At 41.1% G+C, this 20,770-nt stretch overlaps 1 protein-coding gene across 3 annotated transcripts in view; it reads right to left on the bottom strand.

Annotated features, from left to right (window-relative positions):
* Window positions 1–504: 504 nt before the first annotated feature.
* satb2 (SATB homeobox 2) overlaps window positions 505–20,770 on the bottom strand; it is a 117,643-nt gene continuing 97,377 nt past the window's right edge. For 2 of the 3 annotated variants that reach the window (XM_038301954.1, XM_038301955.1), the window contains 2 exons: window positions 3,945–4,154; window positions 505–2,412 (listed from right to left, as the gene is read on the bottom strand). In XM_038301954.1, the coding sequence (XP_038157882.1) occupies window positions 1,918–2,412; window positions 3,945–4,154 (705 nt within the window). In that variant the 3' untranslated portion in view covers window positions 505–1,917. The remainder of the gene's footprint in view (window positions 2,413–3,944; window positions 4,155–20,770) is intronic. The other variant, XM_038301956.1, reaches the window with a different exon arrangement.

The raw sequence follows: 20,770 nt of genomic DNA, 5'->3' as shown, positions 1-20,770 counted from the left end.
TAAGCCTGTATGAGCGATGCAAAAAGCATCTTTTAAACACGAGGAGAAATTGGCTCGTGCACGCTCTCACACGCGTTTAATAGGCGTTCCTTCTCTGGAGCAGGTACAGGGTTGTGCATGTGCATGGAGAGGGCGGGTCTTTTCAAAAATACATCAAAATCCTCCACTATACCTTTAATATTTAAATCATGTTTTACAAACGCAAATATTCTTTTTCTTTCTTATTTAATGGTACATTTATTTATTTTCGTGACGTTTACATACGTATCTCATGCTATACTTTAGCGCCAAAGTGTGACAAAGCAAAAAAAGAAATATTGTACAAAAAACCTTTTCCTCTTTACTTTATTTCCAAATATCAATCTGATTTATTGATTCAGAGTTCATTTAAAGGCTAATCTGTTTATGCAGATAAGATCGTTTTACCAATCACATATTATAGTTTGCATTTCTTTGACTGTTTTCTGTTTTGAAAGGATCCTGAGAACATAAAAAAATGAGACATTTCTGACTGCACAAATTTTTTTTTATTCACTTCAACATTTATGGACAAAAAGATTTCATTACTTGAATCTAACCCTGATTCCTGTTATACAGAAAAGCACAATATCATCATACAGAGTAGTGATTGAAAGGGCAGCTCACTGTTTGCGTAGCAGCCAATCAGGATGGTCGAAGCAGACATGGAATGAGAAGAGCATGTTTTTTTGTTTTCTTTAAATAGCCTCGATGAGATTTTCCACTGAGTTTCTCCAACTGGCTCAAACATTAAAAAATAAAAGGAACAAGTATAACAACAGCAATTTGTCCCATTTTGGGGGGGGGGGGGGGTATTTACACACATTAAAAGCTACCAGCAGAGTTAAACCTGCCGCTTTTCTTAAAGAGCTCATAAAGTAGATTGTCATCAACTGCAGCAAAGAGAAGCAGACTGGATTCCTCCTTCTTTCTCCTCAATCGTTTCAGGGACAAAGCTAAGAGAAAAAAAAATGGCATTAAACAACATTTCCCAGTAACACTCAGTAACCGCTTCTCTTTATTTTTGTCCACCCTCTCGCCGCTTTGACAGAGCGGCAAACTTTTACTGTCTGTTGTCCACCCAGGCGCCCAGTTCTGCAAACCACCGTTTTAAACCATGGAAATAAAAGCTAGAAATAGCACGCAGTGACAGCAATCCTAACCATAATAACAACAATATTAAAAATAATCATAATAATAATCAGGGATAAAGATAGCAATAAATAGGCTGGGTGAAGTTGAGTGCAGGACTGGGGGGGGGGGGGGGGGGGGGGGGACTACCGCACATAAAGTGACTGATTGTTTGGTTGCAGAACATCTAGACCCTGTCTTTAAACCTTCTTTATTTTCCTTCCACCACGCTTTTAATGGGTGGAGCAGGGAAGAGGTCAGGGGCGTCTCTCTGCTGCCCCCCCCTCATCCTCCTGTTCCTCCAGGAGATCAGGCTTGAAAAGCCTCTGTCTTTGTGAACTTTAAGTGCTAAACCAGTGAGTTTTGAAGTAGAATTCTGCCTTTTTCCCCCTCAGTGGATTAAAGCTTGATGATGAACGGAGGCCCGGGCAGGAAAAAAGTTCACCAGGTGGGTCTGTTCCTCGTGAGGTGTGCTCAGATGGTTTTGGAGGAGGGACGTCCGGTGCAGCAAAGGTCATACCTGCCTTTTTTAAACAAATCTAATTGATGAAAACATTTTTTTTGTGGTAATTTTCTCACAGCTGTACGACCGCTCCTAGAACCCTGCAGTCTTTTCTGAGGTAAATTCACAAGTTCCACAAATCTGAGATTGTCACAATAAACTGTCAGTTGAGCCGTTTTTAACAAACGGGATCTCAGCTCGGCGTGCCGCCATGTTCCAGGAAATTTTTCTTCTTCACTTTCTTCCCTCTTGATGTCTGCTAGCTTCTACCTTTGGTAGTCAGTCTGCTGCTGAGGACTGGATGAGGAGCTCCCAGGAACCATTGGAGCACCGAGTCGGCCGGGGCCCTTATCCTTGCCGTCCTCCTGAGCGGCTTTGGTACCTGAGGATGACTGAGTGGAGGTGGAGCTGGAGGAGGGCGGGGGCTGGTTCAGGCCCCCCGTGCTCCCACTGCTCCCCTCTGCCATCTGGTAGATCTCCTCGGCTCCATCCTCACTGGACTCTGGATCCTCGGAGCCAGAGAGCAGCTCCTCGTCTCTGTATTCGCTCACGTCCACCCCTCCGCTGGCGGCAGCCCCCTCGCCCAGCTCTTTGAGGCGGCCGTGGTGCTTGACGTGGTAGCGCTGGTTCTGGAAGAACTTGATGATGGTGTGTTTGGGGAGGTCGAGCTGCGCAGATAAGGTGTGGATTGCCTCCTGGTCAGGGTACAGACCCACGTCCTGAATGAAGCTTTGCAGGATGCCAAGGGCCTCTAAGGAGATCTAGAAAGAAAATATATTGAGTTGAATTGAGAGAAACAAAGGAAAAGAAACACGCTGTTCGGCATGGAGGAGCGAGAGTCGTACAGATGTAGGTACTTCCTCACTTCTTCGCAGACTCGCTCTTCTAGCTGGTCCATCTTCACGAGTCATGTCCGCAATGGCAGTCATACAAACAAAATCTATCTGCATTAACTGCATTAACTACGACACACACACTCAGACAACCTGGTTTCTGAGCATAAACCAGTTTTTAAGGTGGTGAACACTGTGCGTACGTAATGTCACAACAAATTCAAAAGAAGTCGTAGCGCCCAAATTTAGACTAGCAAACACAAAAAAAAGAGGATGACAAACTAAACTTATTCAAGGAAATAAATGCTGCAGGTAACAAAAACAAATACAAGCTAAGAAAAACTTCAGACAGTTCAGTCTAAAGAACATGGCGGCTTCAGCCGATGAAACTACCGTTAGTGTGGCTATCGAGCAAGTTTTATCGGAATTACAGAGTATTTCTTCACTGAAAGAAGAGCAAAACACTGCTCTGGAGGCTTTTCTCAGAGGAAAAGATGTTTTTGCTCTTCTCCCGACTGGTTTCGGCAAGAGTAGCCTGACTTGTGGTTGTGTTTTCGTCGTCGCTCTGTTAGTACGTCATATGCTTCGTTGATCTGATTGGTTTATTTGGCCCGTCTATCACCAACATAGGCCAATCAGCTAACCAGTATTTTCGCCCCTTCCCAAAATTACTTCTACGGAAGGTTTCCAAATTGATATGCGGAGCAAATCCATCTGGCGGAGTCAGGTTATCGTTTATGTGTTTGCAGCAGGTTTTTGTGTTTGCGCCATGTTTCCACTGTTTTCTGTGATTGTTTTTCTACTTTGCAGCTTTTTTTTATCTGCAATTGTTTTCGCGACTTGCAGCATTTTTTTTCTTAGCATGTGTTTTGTTTTTGTCTGTTAGCACCGTTTATGGGTTTGCAGCAGGTTTTTGTGTTTACACCACGTTTCCACTCTTTTCTGGTATTTCATTTTTTTCCCCCCTTGCAGTTTTGTTTTTTAACCTGCAGTTGTTTTCGCTACTTGCACCATTTTGTCTGTGCATGTGTTATGTGTTTGTGTGTTAGCATCATTTATATGTTTGCAGCAGGTTTTTGTGTTTGCACCACGTTTCCACTGTTTTCTGTGATTGCAACTTTTTTCTCCTTTGCTGCTTATTTTATTACATGTTTTTGTGCGTGTTTGTGAGATAATGTGTTTTCACCAGCATAAGTTTTCCTTGCTAAACGCCTCGGCCTCATCCAGACTGAACAGAGCATCTCTCACAAAAAACAACCTAAGTCTGTTCTTTGGAAGGGTAAATAAAATTGTAAAGCTTTATTTGGGGCCCAAGTCCAGATGCATCCCTCTCCAGCACCTGATCTCATTAGCAGGCCTCTGCAGAACCGAATGGCTGAATGCTGTTAAGTCCAGCTGGGGAAGGATGCATCTATATGTGCAGAATAAGCCCCACCATGACATCATGTCCGTGTTTGTACCTTAGTGCGTGATCGTGGCTTCTTGTTGCTGCCAGCGCTACTTGCCGCAGCAGCGGGAGCACATCCACCCGCTGCTCCGACTCCCACATTCTGCGACCTCTCCTCAGTGGGCTGAGCAGGTAACGGCTCCTCACGCATCGGGGACAGGCGGTGCTCCTTTGCTGGGTGTGGCGGTGGTCTGTGAAGCGCCTGGCGGGACAGAAAGTAGAGCTGATTAATGGGGCACAGTGACCCCTGATCCAAACCAAAACTGAAATCCATTTAATAAGAAAAAAAAGTTCAGAACACTGTGATGCAACTCGTCTTATAAAGCATCCATTAACTGTAGCACACAGTAGTCTGGGCTGCAGGGGGACAAAGGGTGAGAACAAGTGTTTCACGCCGTCATGCGCCATTAACTTGCTGCAGGGCCGCCTTTAAAGGCCGTTCCATCCAGTAAACCTTTGACCTAATGTGTGTAAGATTAGCTGTAGTGAAACACCAACCAGCTGGAAGCGTCTTCCGGCGCAGACACTATTTAACCAGCTCATTCAGAATCTCTGATGGATGGGGCTGTTCAAGGTCAGCCGTAAGAAAACATTATGAAGTAATGTAGCATGCATACGGATTCCAGAGGCCATGATTCTCCTCATCACATCAAAAAAATGAACCCTGAATCCTCTTCGACAGCTGATCTGCCTTTGATTTCATTAATAATGGAGTTTGTTAAAGTAGGAAAGGAAGGAAGATTATAATTCAGTTTAAAAACATTATTTCAAAACAGCACTGCAGAAAAATGAAATCTAAATAAGTTATTGTTTCCTAAAATAAGGGATTTTTATTGAGGAGGTAAGTGAGACTCTTTGGAACATTTAAAATAAGAAAAAATAAACGCATTGTCCTATTTGAAGCTCATATTATCTAATTATCTTCGTATAAGAGTAAAAATACTAATTCCATTGGCAGATCGTCTCACTTACCTACTAAAATTAAGGGTAAATACACAATACATATTTACTTATTTCTGGATCATATTTAAATTTAAGTTAAATTTAACACTAATCCGAGTGCATTTGGTCTGAATTAGTGTTAAATTAACTCTCTATATAGTGTATATCTTACTCCAGTTGTTGTAATAACTCTAAAAGAGTCAATGTACTTTGACACTGCATATTTAAAGGTGTAGTGCACAATCTTTTATTTCCGGTTGGATCATCTCAATAAGTGGTCCTCCTAACTGTCAATCATTCTGGTGATATTGTTACGTAAGGCCGTCCTACGTATTCGTCCCGTTAGCTATCTTTTTCTGCTCACTTTCAGGCGTATATATCTCTGGTAAGCTACGGTTTCAGACGGTCACTGAAGCTCACCTTTCTCACCACGGTTCTTTGAAAATGGGTCATAAGAGAAGAAGTTTCTACGAAAAAAAGAAAGGCCTCAGAAGAGGCGGATATATCCCAGAATGCTTTGCGTGGGGAACTCTCCTTGCAAAGAATTATGGAATTTTCTGTCACAGCGGCCCGCAGTCGCCATAGGGTGTTGCACCGTGCAGTGGAGGAGGAGTTAAGTGACCAACGGAGCAAAAAGCAGTGATCATCTGTCTGAACGGTCAGTTAACTGAGTTCACTATAAAGTCCACTATATAGAACCTGCTGTCTGCGGACACAGGAAGCTTGTATGAGCTTTGAGAACAGCACATTTTTAACAGAGCGTGCATGAGGAGAAATGGACTCCTGCATGTTCTTCCACGCTCATTTTTTTTTAAAGTGGAGACTGCAAAAAATTGAAAGCTAGATAAGTAATTTTTTCTTAAAATAAGTGCATTTGTTCTTGAATTGAGGAGATAAAAGAGACATCTTGCAAATGGAACAAGACAATTTACACTTAAAATAGGAAAACTCAATTGCACTGTCTTGTTTCCAGTGTTGGGCACATTACTTTGAAAAAGTAATTAGTTATAGTTACTAGTTACTTCTCCCAAAAAGTAACTGCGTTACTAACTGAGTTACTCCACAATAAAAGTAACTAGTTACTAGTAAAAGTAACTATTGCGTTACTTTTGCGTTTCTCGCCCCCGTAACCCTCACCACCCAGCCCCCACCTTCTCGCCGTGTGTTTCCAAAGCCAGCTGAATAGAGCGGACGACAAAGACAAGAACCTGCAGAGAGTTTAGCATTTATTGCAACTCAACGTAAATGACATCAGGGGGGGACGCCATGTGAAGTTTTTTAACAGGGCGTTCAGATCTGGTGAAATTAATAACTGGGGATGTCTAATTCTGAAATCCTGTGTGTTTGGGTTGTTATAGATACTGCAACATCTATCTATCCATCTATCTATCTAGATCTATTCTCTGTGTGTGACATAAAATATGGATCTCCATCCCTGCCACAAAGGCCATCAAATAATGTTTAAAATAAAAAATACAGTAGGTTGAAAAGTCAGAGTATCCATCCATCCATCCATCCATCCATCCATCCATCCATCCATCCATCCATCCATCCATAAAGGCTATCATTTGATCGTTCCCGCTCTCCATAGTTCTCCTGTGGCGCGAGCACAGGGCGACTGTTGCGCGCCTTTAGCTAGCATGCGCGTTTCCTGTCGCTTGCGCGGTGACTCTTGCCGCCTGCGCTGTGCGGAGATGCAGAGGAAACCGTATGTGATGGGGAAACGCAGCTCGACGTAACACCGGTATTTCCATGTGGAAAACGCTGTTTTGCTGCTGGAGTCCTCCTCACTCTCCATCTCTCTGTGTGTGCTGTACGTTAACACCCACCAGCGGAAACACCCACCTATTCAACTGACAGACGGAATCTCACTATACATCAGCCATTCTCATCCTCCCCTCTCTCATGACAAGGCGCGCACCTCTGGATGACCTAAAAAATAATATTTAATATCTCTTAAACAAAAGTAGCACAAACAATATTTTTTTTCTGCACAAATCTGCACTAACGTTGCACTAACCATTCAGTCTATTTGCAGAGTTTTTTGACGTGGGTGGGGTGTCAGCTTCACGCAGCTGCGCACGAGTCCTATCATGAAAAAAGGTTCATTGTGCGACCTGAGTAACGCGCAGTAACGGGGTGTCTGCAATGGTAACTGCGTTATAGTTACAGTCAAGATAATTAGTTAGATTACTCGTTACTAAAACAAGGTAACGGCATTAGTTACTTTCAACGCCGTTAGTCCCATCACTGCTTGTTTCTAGTGCATATTATCTAATTATCTTATTTTAAGAGCAAAAATACTCATTCCATTGGAAAAATATCTCATTAACCTACAATTAATTTATGAAATTTTTACTTCTTTCTAGATAATTTTTCCAATGAGCACCTTTAAAACTGGCGTTTACTGCATATCGGTGCTGAAATGTTTTAACATTTCATCGATGATTCGGTTTTTTCATCTATTTACTCCTCTAATTTAAAGGTACACTGGGAAAAACGATCTAGAAATAAGTCAAAATTTCTTAAATCAAGTGTATTTACCCTTAATTTGAGTAGGTAAATGAAGTAGTTTGCCAATGGAATGAATATTTTTACTCTTAAAATAAGATAATTAGATAAGATGCACTTGAAATAAGACAAACCAATTGTGTTTTCTTATTTTAAATGTAAATTGTCTTTTTCCATTGGCAAAATGTCTCTTTTATCTCTTCAATCCAAGAACAAATGCACTAATTTTAAGAAAAAATGACTTGTCTTATTATATCTTATCTTATTTTAAGAGTAAAAAGCTAAAGATCTAACAAACATTTATCAATCCAGACATTTCTTATCGATATAGAGTCCAACTTCTGTTGGTCAAGCTACTGACAGATTTTTATCCCCTCAGATTATTCAGTAATCTGGGTTAAGACAGAGGCAGCTCAATGTTTAGCAGCTTTAAACTCAGAGGCTTCCAGGTGGGGTGCGGTGGGGGGGGGGGGTCCTCTGGCTGTCAGGAGCAGCGGAGGCTGTTTGACAGCTGTGAGGAGGCCGGGGCGAAGCGCTGGGAGGTTGTTTGTCAGAAGGTAGTGGCTGTTGTGAGAGCGTTGTGGTGGCGTCCCGCCCGCCGTCTTAAAGAGCAGGGAGGGGCGTCGCCACTGGAATGTCCAGCTATAAATCTGTGGCACATTAAAATTAAAGGAGCTACATAAAGATAATAGTCCTTTCTCGTTTCTCCCTCTCTCCTCAATAATAACAGGGTATTACTTCAATAATACTGTGGGCAGAGCAGACCAGGATTTTACTCACAGGGACTCCAGAGGGAAGGAAGAAAGGAAGGACCAGTTTACAGGAATTCACTCCTTTTCTGTTCCTTTCACTACAAACTGGAGAAGGATTGAAGAAAGCAGGCAAGCCCAAAGCAGAGACGGTCAGGAAAAGATGTTTCCTGGCCTTAACGACGACCACAGCCCCCCCACCCGGCTTACTCAGACACTTATTGGCTACATTTAGAGTAAATCTTAGTGAGGATAGTGAAATCTACCCCTATCCCTTCTCTGCTTATTGGTGCTGACAGCAGCTTCTCCTGGATCAGTGTCCGCACACACAGGCATGCATCCGCGGTGAGGTCTGGTCTCCCTCATGCACTAATGATGATGTCAGAGAGCAGAGCTCCACAGACATCCCATCTTTTCCCTTCATCCTCTGCTGGCTGCTTTGTTCCCTTATCGCTGCAGAGATTCCCGCCACGATAAGATGCATCCTCCGTCCCTCAGCCCCACTTCGCTCTGACTTTAAGTTGACTTCAAGTTTAAACGGCAGCAAGAATCCACCTCTACCTCTGAAACCTGCTGAAAATGCTGACTCTGCCCTTTCTTCCTGCCTCCATGTTTCCTTTCTGGTAGAAATTCCAGTAAAAAGCAAAGAAACAGTGTTTGCTTTTCTAACCTTTTTAACATGTTCTCTAATCACAAACATTACTGTGTTTTAGACATTAGTGTGTGATAGACCAGTAATAAGTAATGCAGAATTATATACAACAATAAATGCTCCTCCAAAAAGCTCATCCTTCTGCATCCATCGAAGCACAAAACTGGTTCATTTTGCTCTGAATGCCATTGAGCTCTGATGCTAAAGCTGCAGATATATCATTTCAACAGAACTTGAAACATCGTGTAGATTAAAAGTTCAATAAAAAAGTTGGGATGGATGTTGAAAGGCTCCACACTGCAAAAAATGTAAATCTAAATAAGTATTTTTTTTTAAGTAATTTTTTTTCTTGAATCGAGGAGGTAAGTGAGACACTTTGCCAATGGAACAAGAAAATCTACATTTAAAATTAGAAAAAATAACTGCATTGTCTTATTTCAAATGCATATTATCTAATTATCTTGTTCTAAGAGTAAAAATACTCAATCCACACTGCAAAAAATCTAAATCTAGACTAGTTAGTTTTTTCTTAAAATAAGTGCATTTCTTCTTGAATTGAGGAGGTAAAAGAGAAATTTTGCCAATGGATCAAGACAATTTACACTTAAAATAAAAAAACACAATTCCATTGTCTTATTTCAAGTGCGTATTATTTAATTATCTTATTTTAAGGGTAAAATTACTCATTCCACTGGCAAACTATCTCATTTACCTCTTCAAATTAAGGGTGAATACACTTAATTTAAGAAATTTTTACTTATTTCTAGATTGTTTTTGCAGTGCATTGGCAAACGATCTTATTTACCTGCTCAAATTAAGTGTAAATTCCCTTAATTTAAGAATTTTTTTACTTATTTCTAGATCGTTTTTGCAGTGCATAGACTCGCTCTGGATTTTCCCTGTTTTCTTGCAACTGTTACATCACACTGGAAAAACGATCTAGAAATAAGTAGAAATATCTTAAAATAAGTGTATTCACCCTTAATTTGAGTAGGTAAATGAGATAGTTTCCCAATGGAATGAGTATTTTACTCTCAAAATAAAATAATTAGAGAAAATGAACTGGAAATAAGACTATGTAATTGTGTTTTCTTATTTTAAATCTAAATTGTCTTGTTCCATTGGCAAAATGTCACTTTTACCTCCTCAATCCAAGAACAAATGCATTTATTTTGAGAAAAAATGACTTATCTTATTATATCTTATCTTATATTAAGAGTAAAATACTCATTCCATTGGCAAACTATTTCATTTACCTAGTCAACTTAAGGGGAAACAAACTTAATTTAGGACATTTTTTACTTATTTCTTGATCGTTTCCAGTGCAAATAACTTTTTAACCAAATACTTCTTGACTTTTACCTAAATAAGAAAATGTACAAACGTTCCAACTGTTGGGTACTCTACCCTAACCTGGTTTCCAGATGGATTTGCTCCGCATTTCCATCTGGAAACCTTCCGTTGAAGTAATTTTGGGAAGGGGTGAAAATACTGGTTAGCTGATTGGCCTATGTTGGTGATAGACGGGCCACATAAACCAATCAGATCAACGAAGCATATGACGTACTAACAGAGCGACGACGAAGAGGAGCCAATTGATAGATCAAACTCTTGCCGAAACCAGTCGGGAGAAGAGCAAAAACATCTTTTCCTCTGAGAAAAGCCTCCAGAGCAGTGTTTTGCTCTTCTTTCAGTTTAGAAATACTCTGTAATTCCCATAAAACTTGCTCGATAGCCACGCTAACGCTAGTTTCATCGGCTGAAGCCGCCATGTTCTTTAGACTGAACTGTCGCGCTTCTCGTTGCGTCACACCTCAACCCGCCTCAAAGCCAACGCTGATTGGACGTTCGTTTGGTGAACGGCTCCAAATTTTCTTTAACGGAGAGTCTCCAAGTAAGTTTTTCTTAAAATAAGTGCATTTGTTCTTGAATTGAGGAGGTAAAAGAGACATTTTGCCAACGGAACAAGACAATTTATACTTAGAATAAGAAAACACAATTGCATTGTCTTATTTCAAGTGCATAATATCTAATTATCTTATTTTAAGAGTAAAATTACTCATTCTATTGGCAGACTATCTAATTTACCTACTCAAATTAAGGGTGAATACACTTAATTTAAGAAATTTTTACTTATTTCTAGAATGTTTTTGCAGTGAGGTTCATTTCAGAAAAGCACAAACAAAGCACTGGAAAAACAATCTAGAAATAAGTAAAAAATTTCTTAAATGAAGTGTATTTACCCTTAATTTGAGTTTGTAAATGAGATACTGTAATTTGCCAATGGAATGAGTATGTTACTCTTAAAATACAACAATTAGATAATATGCACTTGAAATAAGACAAACCAATTGCATTTTCTCATTTTAAGTGTAAATTGTCTTGTTCCATTGGCAAAATGTCTCTTTTACCTCTTCAATCCAAGAACAAATGCCCTTATTTTAAGAAAAAATGACTTATCTAGATTTTTTTTTTCCAGTGAGAGATCCTTTTTATATTGAAATCAGCTCAATTATGTTTAGATGTGCTGTAAAGCGTCCATCATCATTAACCGTGGAATGTGTCGAACATTCGTGACTGTCCGTGATTTATGGCCGACATTCTCACAAAAAAGTGCAATATTCCGTTTTTTTATAAGATAATATTTAGATCTGACAGCTTTGGCCCCTTATTGGCCGTCCACCATTAGCACAGGAACAAATGAGGGACCCTCCACAGTGGAAATGTGGGCTTTAGTGGGAGGAGTGGGCTCGCAAATGGGATTTAGGATTTTCCATTTTGTCATTCATATTTTGTGATGCCGATCGTGGGACATTGTTCTATTTATTCTAACTGAGACACGTAGAAGGATAAATATGCACGTGTCTCACTGCACAAAAGTTAGACTTTTGCTCTTCTTAGTAAGAATCCATCAAAATACCTTAAAATTTGACTTTATAAAAATCTGCTGAGGAGGTTTGAGGTTCATGCATGTTATTTGTTAGAGAAGATCAGTGAATTAAAGGTGTTAAACGTCTAAATGTTCCAGATCATGAATAAATCTGCTGCATGCGTTAAGCTCTGGCGTATTTCTGTCTTTCCTGAGAGCTCAGCGCAGCAGGAGCAACAACTGCTGGTGATGTTTTATTGTGTAATTTGCTCTGTTCTTCTTGTGTACAGTCACTGTGTTTGTGTAAAAGCCTAACTGGGGACAGACATTGAGAATTAGCCTTAGCTAAAATGTTATAGTGTGTGACATGATGCATGAAACATACTTGTCCCTATCAAATAAACGAATAAATAAATAAAAAAAAATCAGTGTGAGAGCGCAGCAACTCCCGGGTGTGCGGCGGTCATGAAATCCAGGTGAAAACTATTAAAGCGATCTGCTCTCTCTGGTAGATTTAATTAGAAACCGAAAAGGGCAAGAGCCTGATGTCACTGCAGCCGAGCAGAGGGGAACACCTCCAGGTCTGAACGTCGTAGAAAATAGCTTTCTAAACGTTTCATTTTATTTCCTAAAAACGAGAAACGCATGTTTCTGACTTTAAAAAGGTTGGAAAAGTGACTCATGTGATGAGTGTTTACTGACCTGTCACCCACTCTGGGGATAAAAACTATTGTGTTAGGGTTATGAAAAGATCATGGTTTTGGTTTACAAACCTCCGCAGAGAGAAGGAGGAGAGATCACAGCTAAAAGAGGATCCGCTCTAAACCATCAGCTTGGAAAAAGCTTCGCAGTCGGAGTTAAAAAGAAATGGAGGAAGCTAAATGAGCTGGGAAGTTACTCCTCCATGTTTCCTATTCAGTCTTAGAAGCTTCACCTTCATTCTTGTACTTTTCTCTCTAAACGAAGTCCCATTTAAAAGCCACAGATTTAACTTCACTAGTTTTGCTCTTTAACCGCTTTTTTATGCACAGATTCATCAACGCAGACGTTTGAAACCAGATAATTACCCTTTTAGACACTCAGGCTCAGTTAGAAGGACCAGGACTGTTTCTCCTTCCTAAATGCCTCGATGATGAGAGAGAGGATCGTTTGTTAGGAATTGCTTCAAGTTTAGAGGTTTAACAACATTTTCTTTGAACCTGGTAGAAATGCTTTTGCAAGATGAAATCCTTCCACAAGCTTCTCGTCTATTTGGAAAATCAAACTGCTCACTGCTACAGGAGAACAACTCATCATGAGGCTCTAAACCAGTTTCCAGCTTCTTCTTTCAAATAAAGCTCCATAATGCTCCATTTTATCTCTTTATATTAAAAGCAAAGTCAAAGCTGCTTCTTATTCTGCTTTTATTCTCCTCTCTGCACAGCCTTTCATCTTCTACTGTGGAGACTCACGCCTGCTAAATAGCTGCGGCCGCCATCTTGCTGTTGTTCTGGGGTTTAAACACATATTTGACACCAAAGCTTATTCATCTTTGGTTCATTGCTTCTGATTGTTTTATTGCTGTTTTATAGTGTCACTTTAATTGAAGTTTTCCCTCCAATAATTAAGAGAAACTTAAATTAAATAACTAAAGCATGTAACTATAATTTGGGCTTCCACACATTATTTAGAGTAAACTGAAAAAAATTATTAAAATTATTATTATTTCTTTTTCTTTTCAGTAAATGACATCAGAGCATCTAAACGGCACAATTTGAGGAAAGTAATAATAATGATCATCAGTTTTTTCAAATGTATTAAATGCGGTTCTTTGTCAATGTGCCATGATGCACTGTAACAGCAGAGGAAGGAAGGAAGGAAGGAAGGAAGGAAGGAAGGAAGGAAGGAAGGAAGGAAGGAAGGAAGGAAGGAAGGAAGGTAGGAAGGAAGGAAGGAAGTACTTTCTTAAGGAAGGAAGGAAGGAAGGAAGGAAGCAAGGAAGGAAGGAAGGAAGGAAGTACTTACTTAAGTAAGTAAGTAAGTAAGGAAGGAAGGAAGGAATGAAGGAAGGAAGGAAGGAAGGAAGGAAGGAAGGAAGGAAGGAAGGAAGGAAGGAAGGAAGGAAGGAAGGAAGGAAGGAAGGAAGGAAGAAGTACTTACTTAAGTAAGTAAGGAAGGAAGGAAGGAAGCACTTACTTAAGTAAGTAAGGAAGGAAGGAAGGAAGCAAGGAAGGAAGGAAGTACTTACTTAAGTAAGTAAGTAAGTAAGGAAGGAAGGAAGGAAGGAAGGAAGGAAGGAAGGACAGAAGTACTTACTTAAGTAAGTAAGGAAGGAAGGAAGGAAGCACTTACTTAAGTAAGTAAGTAAGGAAGGAAGGAAGGAAGGAAGGAAGGAAGGAAGGAAGGAAGGACAGAAGTACTTACTTAAGTAAGGAAGGAAGGAAGGAAGGAAGGAAGTACGTAAGTGAGTAAGTAAGTAAGGAAGGAAGGAAGGAAGGGAGGAAGGAAGGACAGAAGTACTTACTTAAGTAAGTAAGGATGGAAGGAAGGAAGGAAGGAAGGAAGGAAGGAAGTACTTACTTAAGTAAGTAAGTAAGTGAGTAAGTAAGGAAGGAAGTAAGGAAGGATGGAAGGAAGGAAGGAAGGAAGGAAGGAAGTACTTACTCAAGTAAGGAAGGAAGGAAGGAAGGAAGGAAGTACTTACTTAAGTAAGTAAGTAAGGAAGGAAGGAAGGATGTACTTACTTAAGTAAGGAAGGAAGGAAGGAAGGAAGGATGTACTTACTTAAGTAAGGAAGGAAGGAAGGAAGTACTTACTCAAGTAAGGAAGGAAGGAAGGAAGTACTTACTTAAGTAAGTAAGGAAGGAAGGAAGGAAGGAAGGAAGGAAGTACTTACTTAAGTAAGGAAGGAAGGAAGGAAGGAAGGAAGGAAGGAAGGAAGTACTTACTTAAGTAAGTAAGGAAGGAAGGAAGGAAGCACTTACTTAAGTAAGTAAGTAAGTAAGGAAGGAAGGAAGCAAGGAAGGAAGGAAGGAAGTACTTACTTAAGTAAGTAAGTAAGGAAGGAAGGAAGGAAGGACAGAAGTACTTACTTAAGTAAGTAAGGAAGGAAGGAAGGAAGCACTTACTTAAGTAAGTAAGTAAGGAAGGAAGGAAGGACAGAAGTACTTACTTAAGTAAGGAAGGAAGGAAGGAAGTACGTAAGTGAGTAAGTAAGTAAGGAAGGAAGGAAGGAAGGAAGGGAGGAAGGAAGGACAGAAGTACTTACTTAAGTAAGTAAGTAAGTAAGGAAGGAAGGAAGGAAGGAAGGAAGGAAGGAAGGAAGGAAGGAAGTACTTACTTAAGTAAGTAAGTAAGTGAGTAAGTAAGGAAGGAAGTAAGGAAGGATGGAAGGAAGGAAGGAAGGAAGGAAGGAAGTACTTACTTAAGTAAGGAAGGAAGGAAGGAAGGAAGGAAGGAAGTACTTACTTAAGTAAGTAAGTAAGGAAGGAAGGAAGGATGTACTTACTTAAGTAAGGAAGGAAGGAAGGAAGGAAGGAAAGAAGGAAGGAAGGAAGGATGTACTTACTTAAGTAAGGAAGGAAGGAAGGAAGTACTTACTCAAGTAAGGAAGGAAGGAAGGAAGGAAGGAAGGAAGGAAGGAAGGAAGGAAGGAAGGAAGGAAGGAAGGAAGGAAGGAAGGAAGGACTTACTTAAGTAAGTAAGTAAGGAAGGAAGGAAGGAAGTACTTACTTAAGTAAGTAAGTAAGGAAGGAAGGAAGGATGTACTTACTTAAGTAAGGAAGGAAGGAAGGAAGGAAGGAAAGAAGGAAGGAAGGAAGGATGTACTTACTTAAGTAAGGAAGGAAGGAAGGAAGTACTTACTCAAGTAAGGAAGGAAGGAAGGAAGGAAGGAAGGAAGGAAGGAAGGAAGGAAGGAAGGAAGGAAGGAAGGAAGGAAGGAAGGAAGGAAGGAAGGAAGGACTTACTTAAGTAAGTAAGTAAGGAAGGAAGGAAGGAAGTACTTACTTAAGTAAGGAAGGAAGGAAGGAAGGAAGGAACTACTTACTTAAGTAAGGAAGGAAGGAAGGAAGGGAGGGAGGAAGGAAGGAAGTACTTACTTAAGTAAGTAAGGAAGGAAGGAAGGAAGGAAGGAAGGAAGTTAAAGCTCCAGTTTCACCAACAGGAAGCTCTAAAACAGATACTAACTTCACTTTAGCACTGTTAGCAGCTAATAGCGGCTAAATTTCAGTTTTCTCAGAGTTTATAAACCCTTTGTCTCATTTTTAGTTTTTCCACCATGTTCCAGCCGTTCTTTTTAATTTAAAGTTATAAAAACAAATCTCCCGATCGGCTTCTTAACAGCAAACAGAAACTGGCAGCTCTTTAACGCTACGCTGTGAGACAGAACAGGAAACGACTGCTTTAAAAACACAATTCAAGTCATTCAGCTTCTTCTTCTCTTCTACATTTTTTGTGGCTTCATTTTTCTGTCAGCAGGTTTTAACCTGTGATGTGACCCAGTCCAACCATCAGATCTGGATCTTTGAGGTCACCTTCTCTGGGGTGATTTTGTGTTCTGAAATCCCCCCCCCCCCCCCCACCACCACCACTACCACACACTCTTTTTTGAGTGCTTTGCTGCAAAGTAAGAAAGTTTACTTTCAAACGTAAATCAAGGCAGATTAAAATGCAGAACTATGAAAGAATTATAGAACATGAAACATTTATCTCGTTCCTTAATGAGCTCAGGTCCTCCAGGGCAGCTGACTCTTCCTCTGCTTCTGCCTGCCAGCATGAGTGTGTGTTTGAGGTGGGGGGGTGCGGGGGGGCGCGGGTAGTGTGTGACCACCAGAGACGCCATTAACATGGAGATAAATATGTAATGAGGAGAAGAAAATCACTTTTCTCATCGTTTTTTGCATGACTTCACCTTTACTGTTAATTCTTGGTTAGTTTTCCCCAGATCCTCTGCATGTCTGTCTGTCTGTCTGTCTGTCTGTCTGTCTGTCTGTCTGTCTGCCCGTCTGTCCATCCATCCTTCCTTTGGAGCTTCTCGGTCTGTCTCTGGTTTTTCTGCATTGTCTCCCTGTCCCATGTCTGTCCCTCTGTCTGAGACAGTTTCAGTTTCTCTAATTAAAAACTATTTACAGCCCTTTATGCTCGTGCGTCTGCATACGGTGCAAATAAGTGCACTCTCATGCTCCCACTGCTCGGTTGTGCTTTTTCATGTTCTCGCTGTGTGTGGTATTCGTTCCATTTATCTGCAATTAAAGAATTAACTTAATTGTGGTTCACCAAAGAGCGCCGGCTCCACCCGGCAGCAGCCGGCGAGAGGCCACCAGGGCACAGCGCAGCAGCAGACGCACTCAGGGACACAAGCTGCACAGCTCCAGCACGCTGCGCTCAAATGGAAAACATAAAACGATAAGCGCAAGCAATCACAGATCCAAATTATACAACTTATATTTTTAAACACATGATTTAAAGTTCACAACATGCGAAATTGGAGCTGTAAACGGGTGTGCAGACGTTACACCAATGGTTTAAGAGGAGGAAATCTTGTAAAAAAAAAAAAAGAAAAAAGTGTTAAACACATTTTTCCAATCGAATCCATACAGTCATATCAGAGCGTCAGAGCACAGCAGAATATGAGGCCATATAAATGAAACCCAGAGCAATCAGCACCAAAACAATGCAGGACTGGAGCTGAACTTAAGAGACTGTTTAATGTTTTTTAAGGATCTACAGCCGTGGTGGGGAACGAGAGAGTGAGATACAGAAAGCAAAAAGGGTCATAATTAGATCTGCTAATAACGATTATTTTGCAAATTCATCTGTTGATTAGTTTTGCAATTAATCAATTAAAAATCGGATATCCAAAGATTCCTCAGAGACGCAGCGTGGACTTTGTGACCTAAGGAGAGTTATTTTAAATGATTCCTCAGGCCAATATCGAGGGTTTGGCACTATAGCACCATTTACACGACCCTCTGAAAACCAAACCGTGCTGAGATCAGTTCCTTACGACCGTTTACACATCACGCTAGCACGGTGCCTTGCCTCCTAGTGGCCATCTACGGTACTGCTCTCTAGAGGGAAACAACCAAACCGACATAGCGGTGCCCGTAACATTCAGGAAGTTATGTTTTGTTATCATTGAGATATTTCGTTGTTTGCCGAGAGTCAGGCGAAGAGGGCAGCCTTTGATGAATTTAATCGACAGAGTCAGCTTTTGGGAAGTGGATACAACAAGTGATAGTCTAATTAGGGCTTACAGATGCTGGAAATCATGTGGCACGGTAGGGAAGCTAGGATTTTTAGGAATGTCTGAAATTGCATGATTACGAAGGCTGACTGTGAGGAGATGACACGATCTGCTCATGCGCTCTTTGTTATCTGAGAACCGAGCCAGAACTGAACCGCGCCGAGCCCTACTGATGAACTAGTACCAGTTTAGTAACCTGACTCCTCCAGATGGATTTGCTCCGCATATCCATCTGGAAACCTTCCGTTGAAGTAATTTTGGGAAGGGGCGAAAATACTGGTTAGCTGATTGGCCTATGTTGGTGATAGTCGGGCCAAATAAACCAATCAGATCAACGAAGCATATGACGTACTAACAGAGCGACGACGAAGAGGAGCCAATTGATAGATCAAACTCTTGCCAAACCAGTCGGGAGAAGAGCAAAAACATCTTTTCCTCTGAGAAAAGCCTCCAGAGCAGTGTTTTGCTCTTCTTTCAGTGAAGAAATACTCTGTAATTCCGATAAAACTTGCTCGATAGCCACGCTAACGCTAGTTTCATCGGCTGAAGCCGCCATGTTCTTTAGACTGAACTGTCGCGCTTCTCGTTGCGTCACACCTCAACCCGCCTCAAAGCCAACGCTGATTGGACGTTCGTTTGGTGAACGGCTCCAAATTTTCTTCAACGGAGAGTCTCCAGACTGATCTGCGAGTGAAACCTTGAAAGCTCGCGAGATCAGGATGGTCTCACGAGGCTACCAGTTTAGCGCGTTGTGTTTGGAGCAGTTTGGTTCAGTTGTGCGTTCCACACTGCTCGGACCGATCTCGGCACGGTTCCAGAAGGTAGTGTAAATGTAGCCTGACGTAGTCCTACTCAATTCTAGTCAGAATGAGTCTGATGCTGCTCCATAGAGCTGTGATTATGGGGCGTGTTTTGAACGAACCAGGAAAAAAAATGCCTCTGCACTCAATTGGATAGACCTACAACCAATAAGAGCAACGGAGTGCGTGACGTATGTTAAGCGACGCATAGTTGTTGTCAACAAAAATCAAAGCGTGCAGTTGCACGCCTAGAATAAGAAGATGAGCCTTGATCGCGTTTCTCTGTTCCTCTTTTAAGATGAATTTGCTGTCGATATCTTCTAGAACAGACCTAATAGCAGAATCTACACACCTCAACTCTCCAGCGGCAGCCATTGTTGTTGTCACCCAAGCGCGCTTTGGTGACGTGGTTGATTACGTTACTGTTGATCATCTGTCCATCATCGTATAAAGCCCGCCCTGACAATTTGATTGGCCCGCCAGATATTGTGCGAGCATACTCGCGCTACTATTGAGCAATGCCAGACCGAACTTCACGACCTCAAACGTTGTGGGCGGGACTAAGTTCGGAATGGCACCCAGGCTAGTGTAAATGTGGCTTAAGACTAACAAAGTAAGCATTTGGGGCTTCCCTCTTGTAATACCAACTATGTAAGTTGGGAGATGACAGACCGCGATTGGTCAGGTCATGTGACCTGGAAGAACGTATGGCTTTACGGCCACAGGCTGTCATATCGTCATGGAGCTAAGGCTTTAGCTCTGCTATTTTTCCACCTGCTCGACCGCTGGTCATGAAAAGGAAAAAGTTTAAACCTTCTGAGGCTAAAAAGAGAAAACGGGAAAGGCACTGTGATTAGAGCTGATCAAACGCTGCAGTCCACAGGTGACGTTTTGAACTGGTTATGTATTTTAGCACTGAGAAAGACTTATTGCGTGAAGTTTCGCTCATGAATTGCGCCGGCGTTAATACACTGGACTCCACCGATGAGCGATTTTTAACAAATTCAAACCGTAAGCTGTCGTTTCTGAATGATCCATGGAACTCGGTGTGAAAACTGTTTTCTGAACAGAAGAAGTGTGCCGACATCACAGAACCGAACTCTAGGAACCGACCGGATCTTATCTACATATAGGTTTAATTCACAGCCTCCACCCGGCTAAAGTCCAGCCCAAACCACTGCTGCCACAATAAACAATAATGAGCCGACTTGTAAAGCAGGCATTTTAATAGCTTTGTTAATCATCTGTCAGGTAAAAGCATCGGACATTTACAGGGAGAACGAGTGTGCATTGAGGTCATAGTTCCGCTCAGCTGAACAGTAACACTAAAACAATCAAGATGCTTGGTTTGACTTCTAGAAACTCCATTTGCTCTTTTCCTACTAGAAATATCTGTATTTTCACAGATATTACTCTGATATACATGATGGATTTATGCCTGATCTTTTTTTTTCAGTTTGTTCGAAGGGGCCGGATTTGATTTCTGGTAAGATTAATTTATTGTGACCCATCGGAGCAAACCTTCACTGGAGTCATAAACAAAGGAGACGTTTTGAGTTCCCGTTCACAGCAGGCGGCCAAACGCGCATAAAGAGCCACAGAATGGAGGCCAGGAAGAAAATTCAATGAAGCGAAAAAGAAAAGGAGAAATTATTTATGGGGGCAGACTCGACCAAGTTAGCTGTGGGACACACATCACTGCCGGGAGGCCGAGCAGTTCTGGGGACATGCAGATGTAACAGAAGTTACCCCCCAACTCTCAGAACCATCTGACCCTCCGTTCTGTCCAGACAGAACCACACTGGAAAAAATGGAAAACTAGATAAGTCATTTTTTCTTAAAATAAATGCATTTTGTCTTTGATTGAGGAGGTAAAAGAGACATTTTGCCAATGGAACAAGACAATTTACACTTAAAATAAGAAAACACAATTGCATTGTCTTATTATAAGTGCATATCATCTGTCTCCCTTACCTCCATAAATTAAGAAACAATGCCCTCATTTTAAGAAAAAACGACTCATTTAGATTTTTATTTCTTTGAGTGCAAAGTTGTCACCCTTCAAAAACTAAAAAACCCAAATATCTAAT

Source organism: Cyprinodon tularosa, unplaced genomic scaffold (genome assembly GCF_016077235.1).
Source record: "Cyprinodon tularosa strain WSP-4 unplaced genomic scaffold, ASM1607723v1 ctg479, whole genome shotgun sequence".
In the NCBI taxonomy this organism is placed as follows: domain Eukaryota; kingdom Metazoa; phylum Chordata; class Actinopteri; order Cyprinodontiformes; family Cyprinodontidae; genus Cyprinodon; species Cyprinodon tularosa.
The sequence above is the reverse complement of the archived record's forward strand: the minus strand, read 5'-3'. Positions and strand labels throughout refer to the sequence as shown.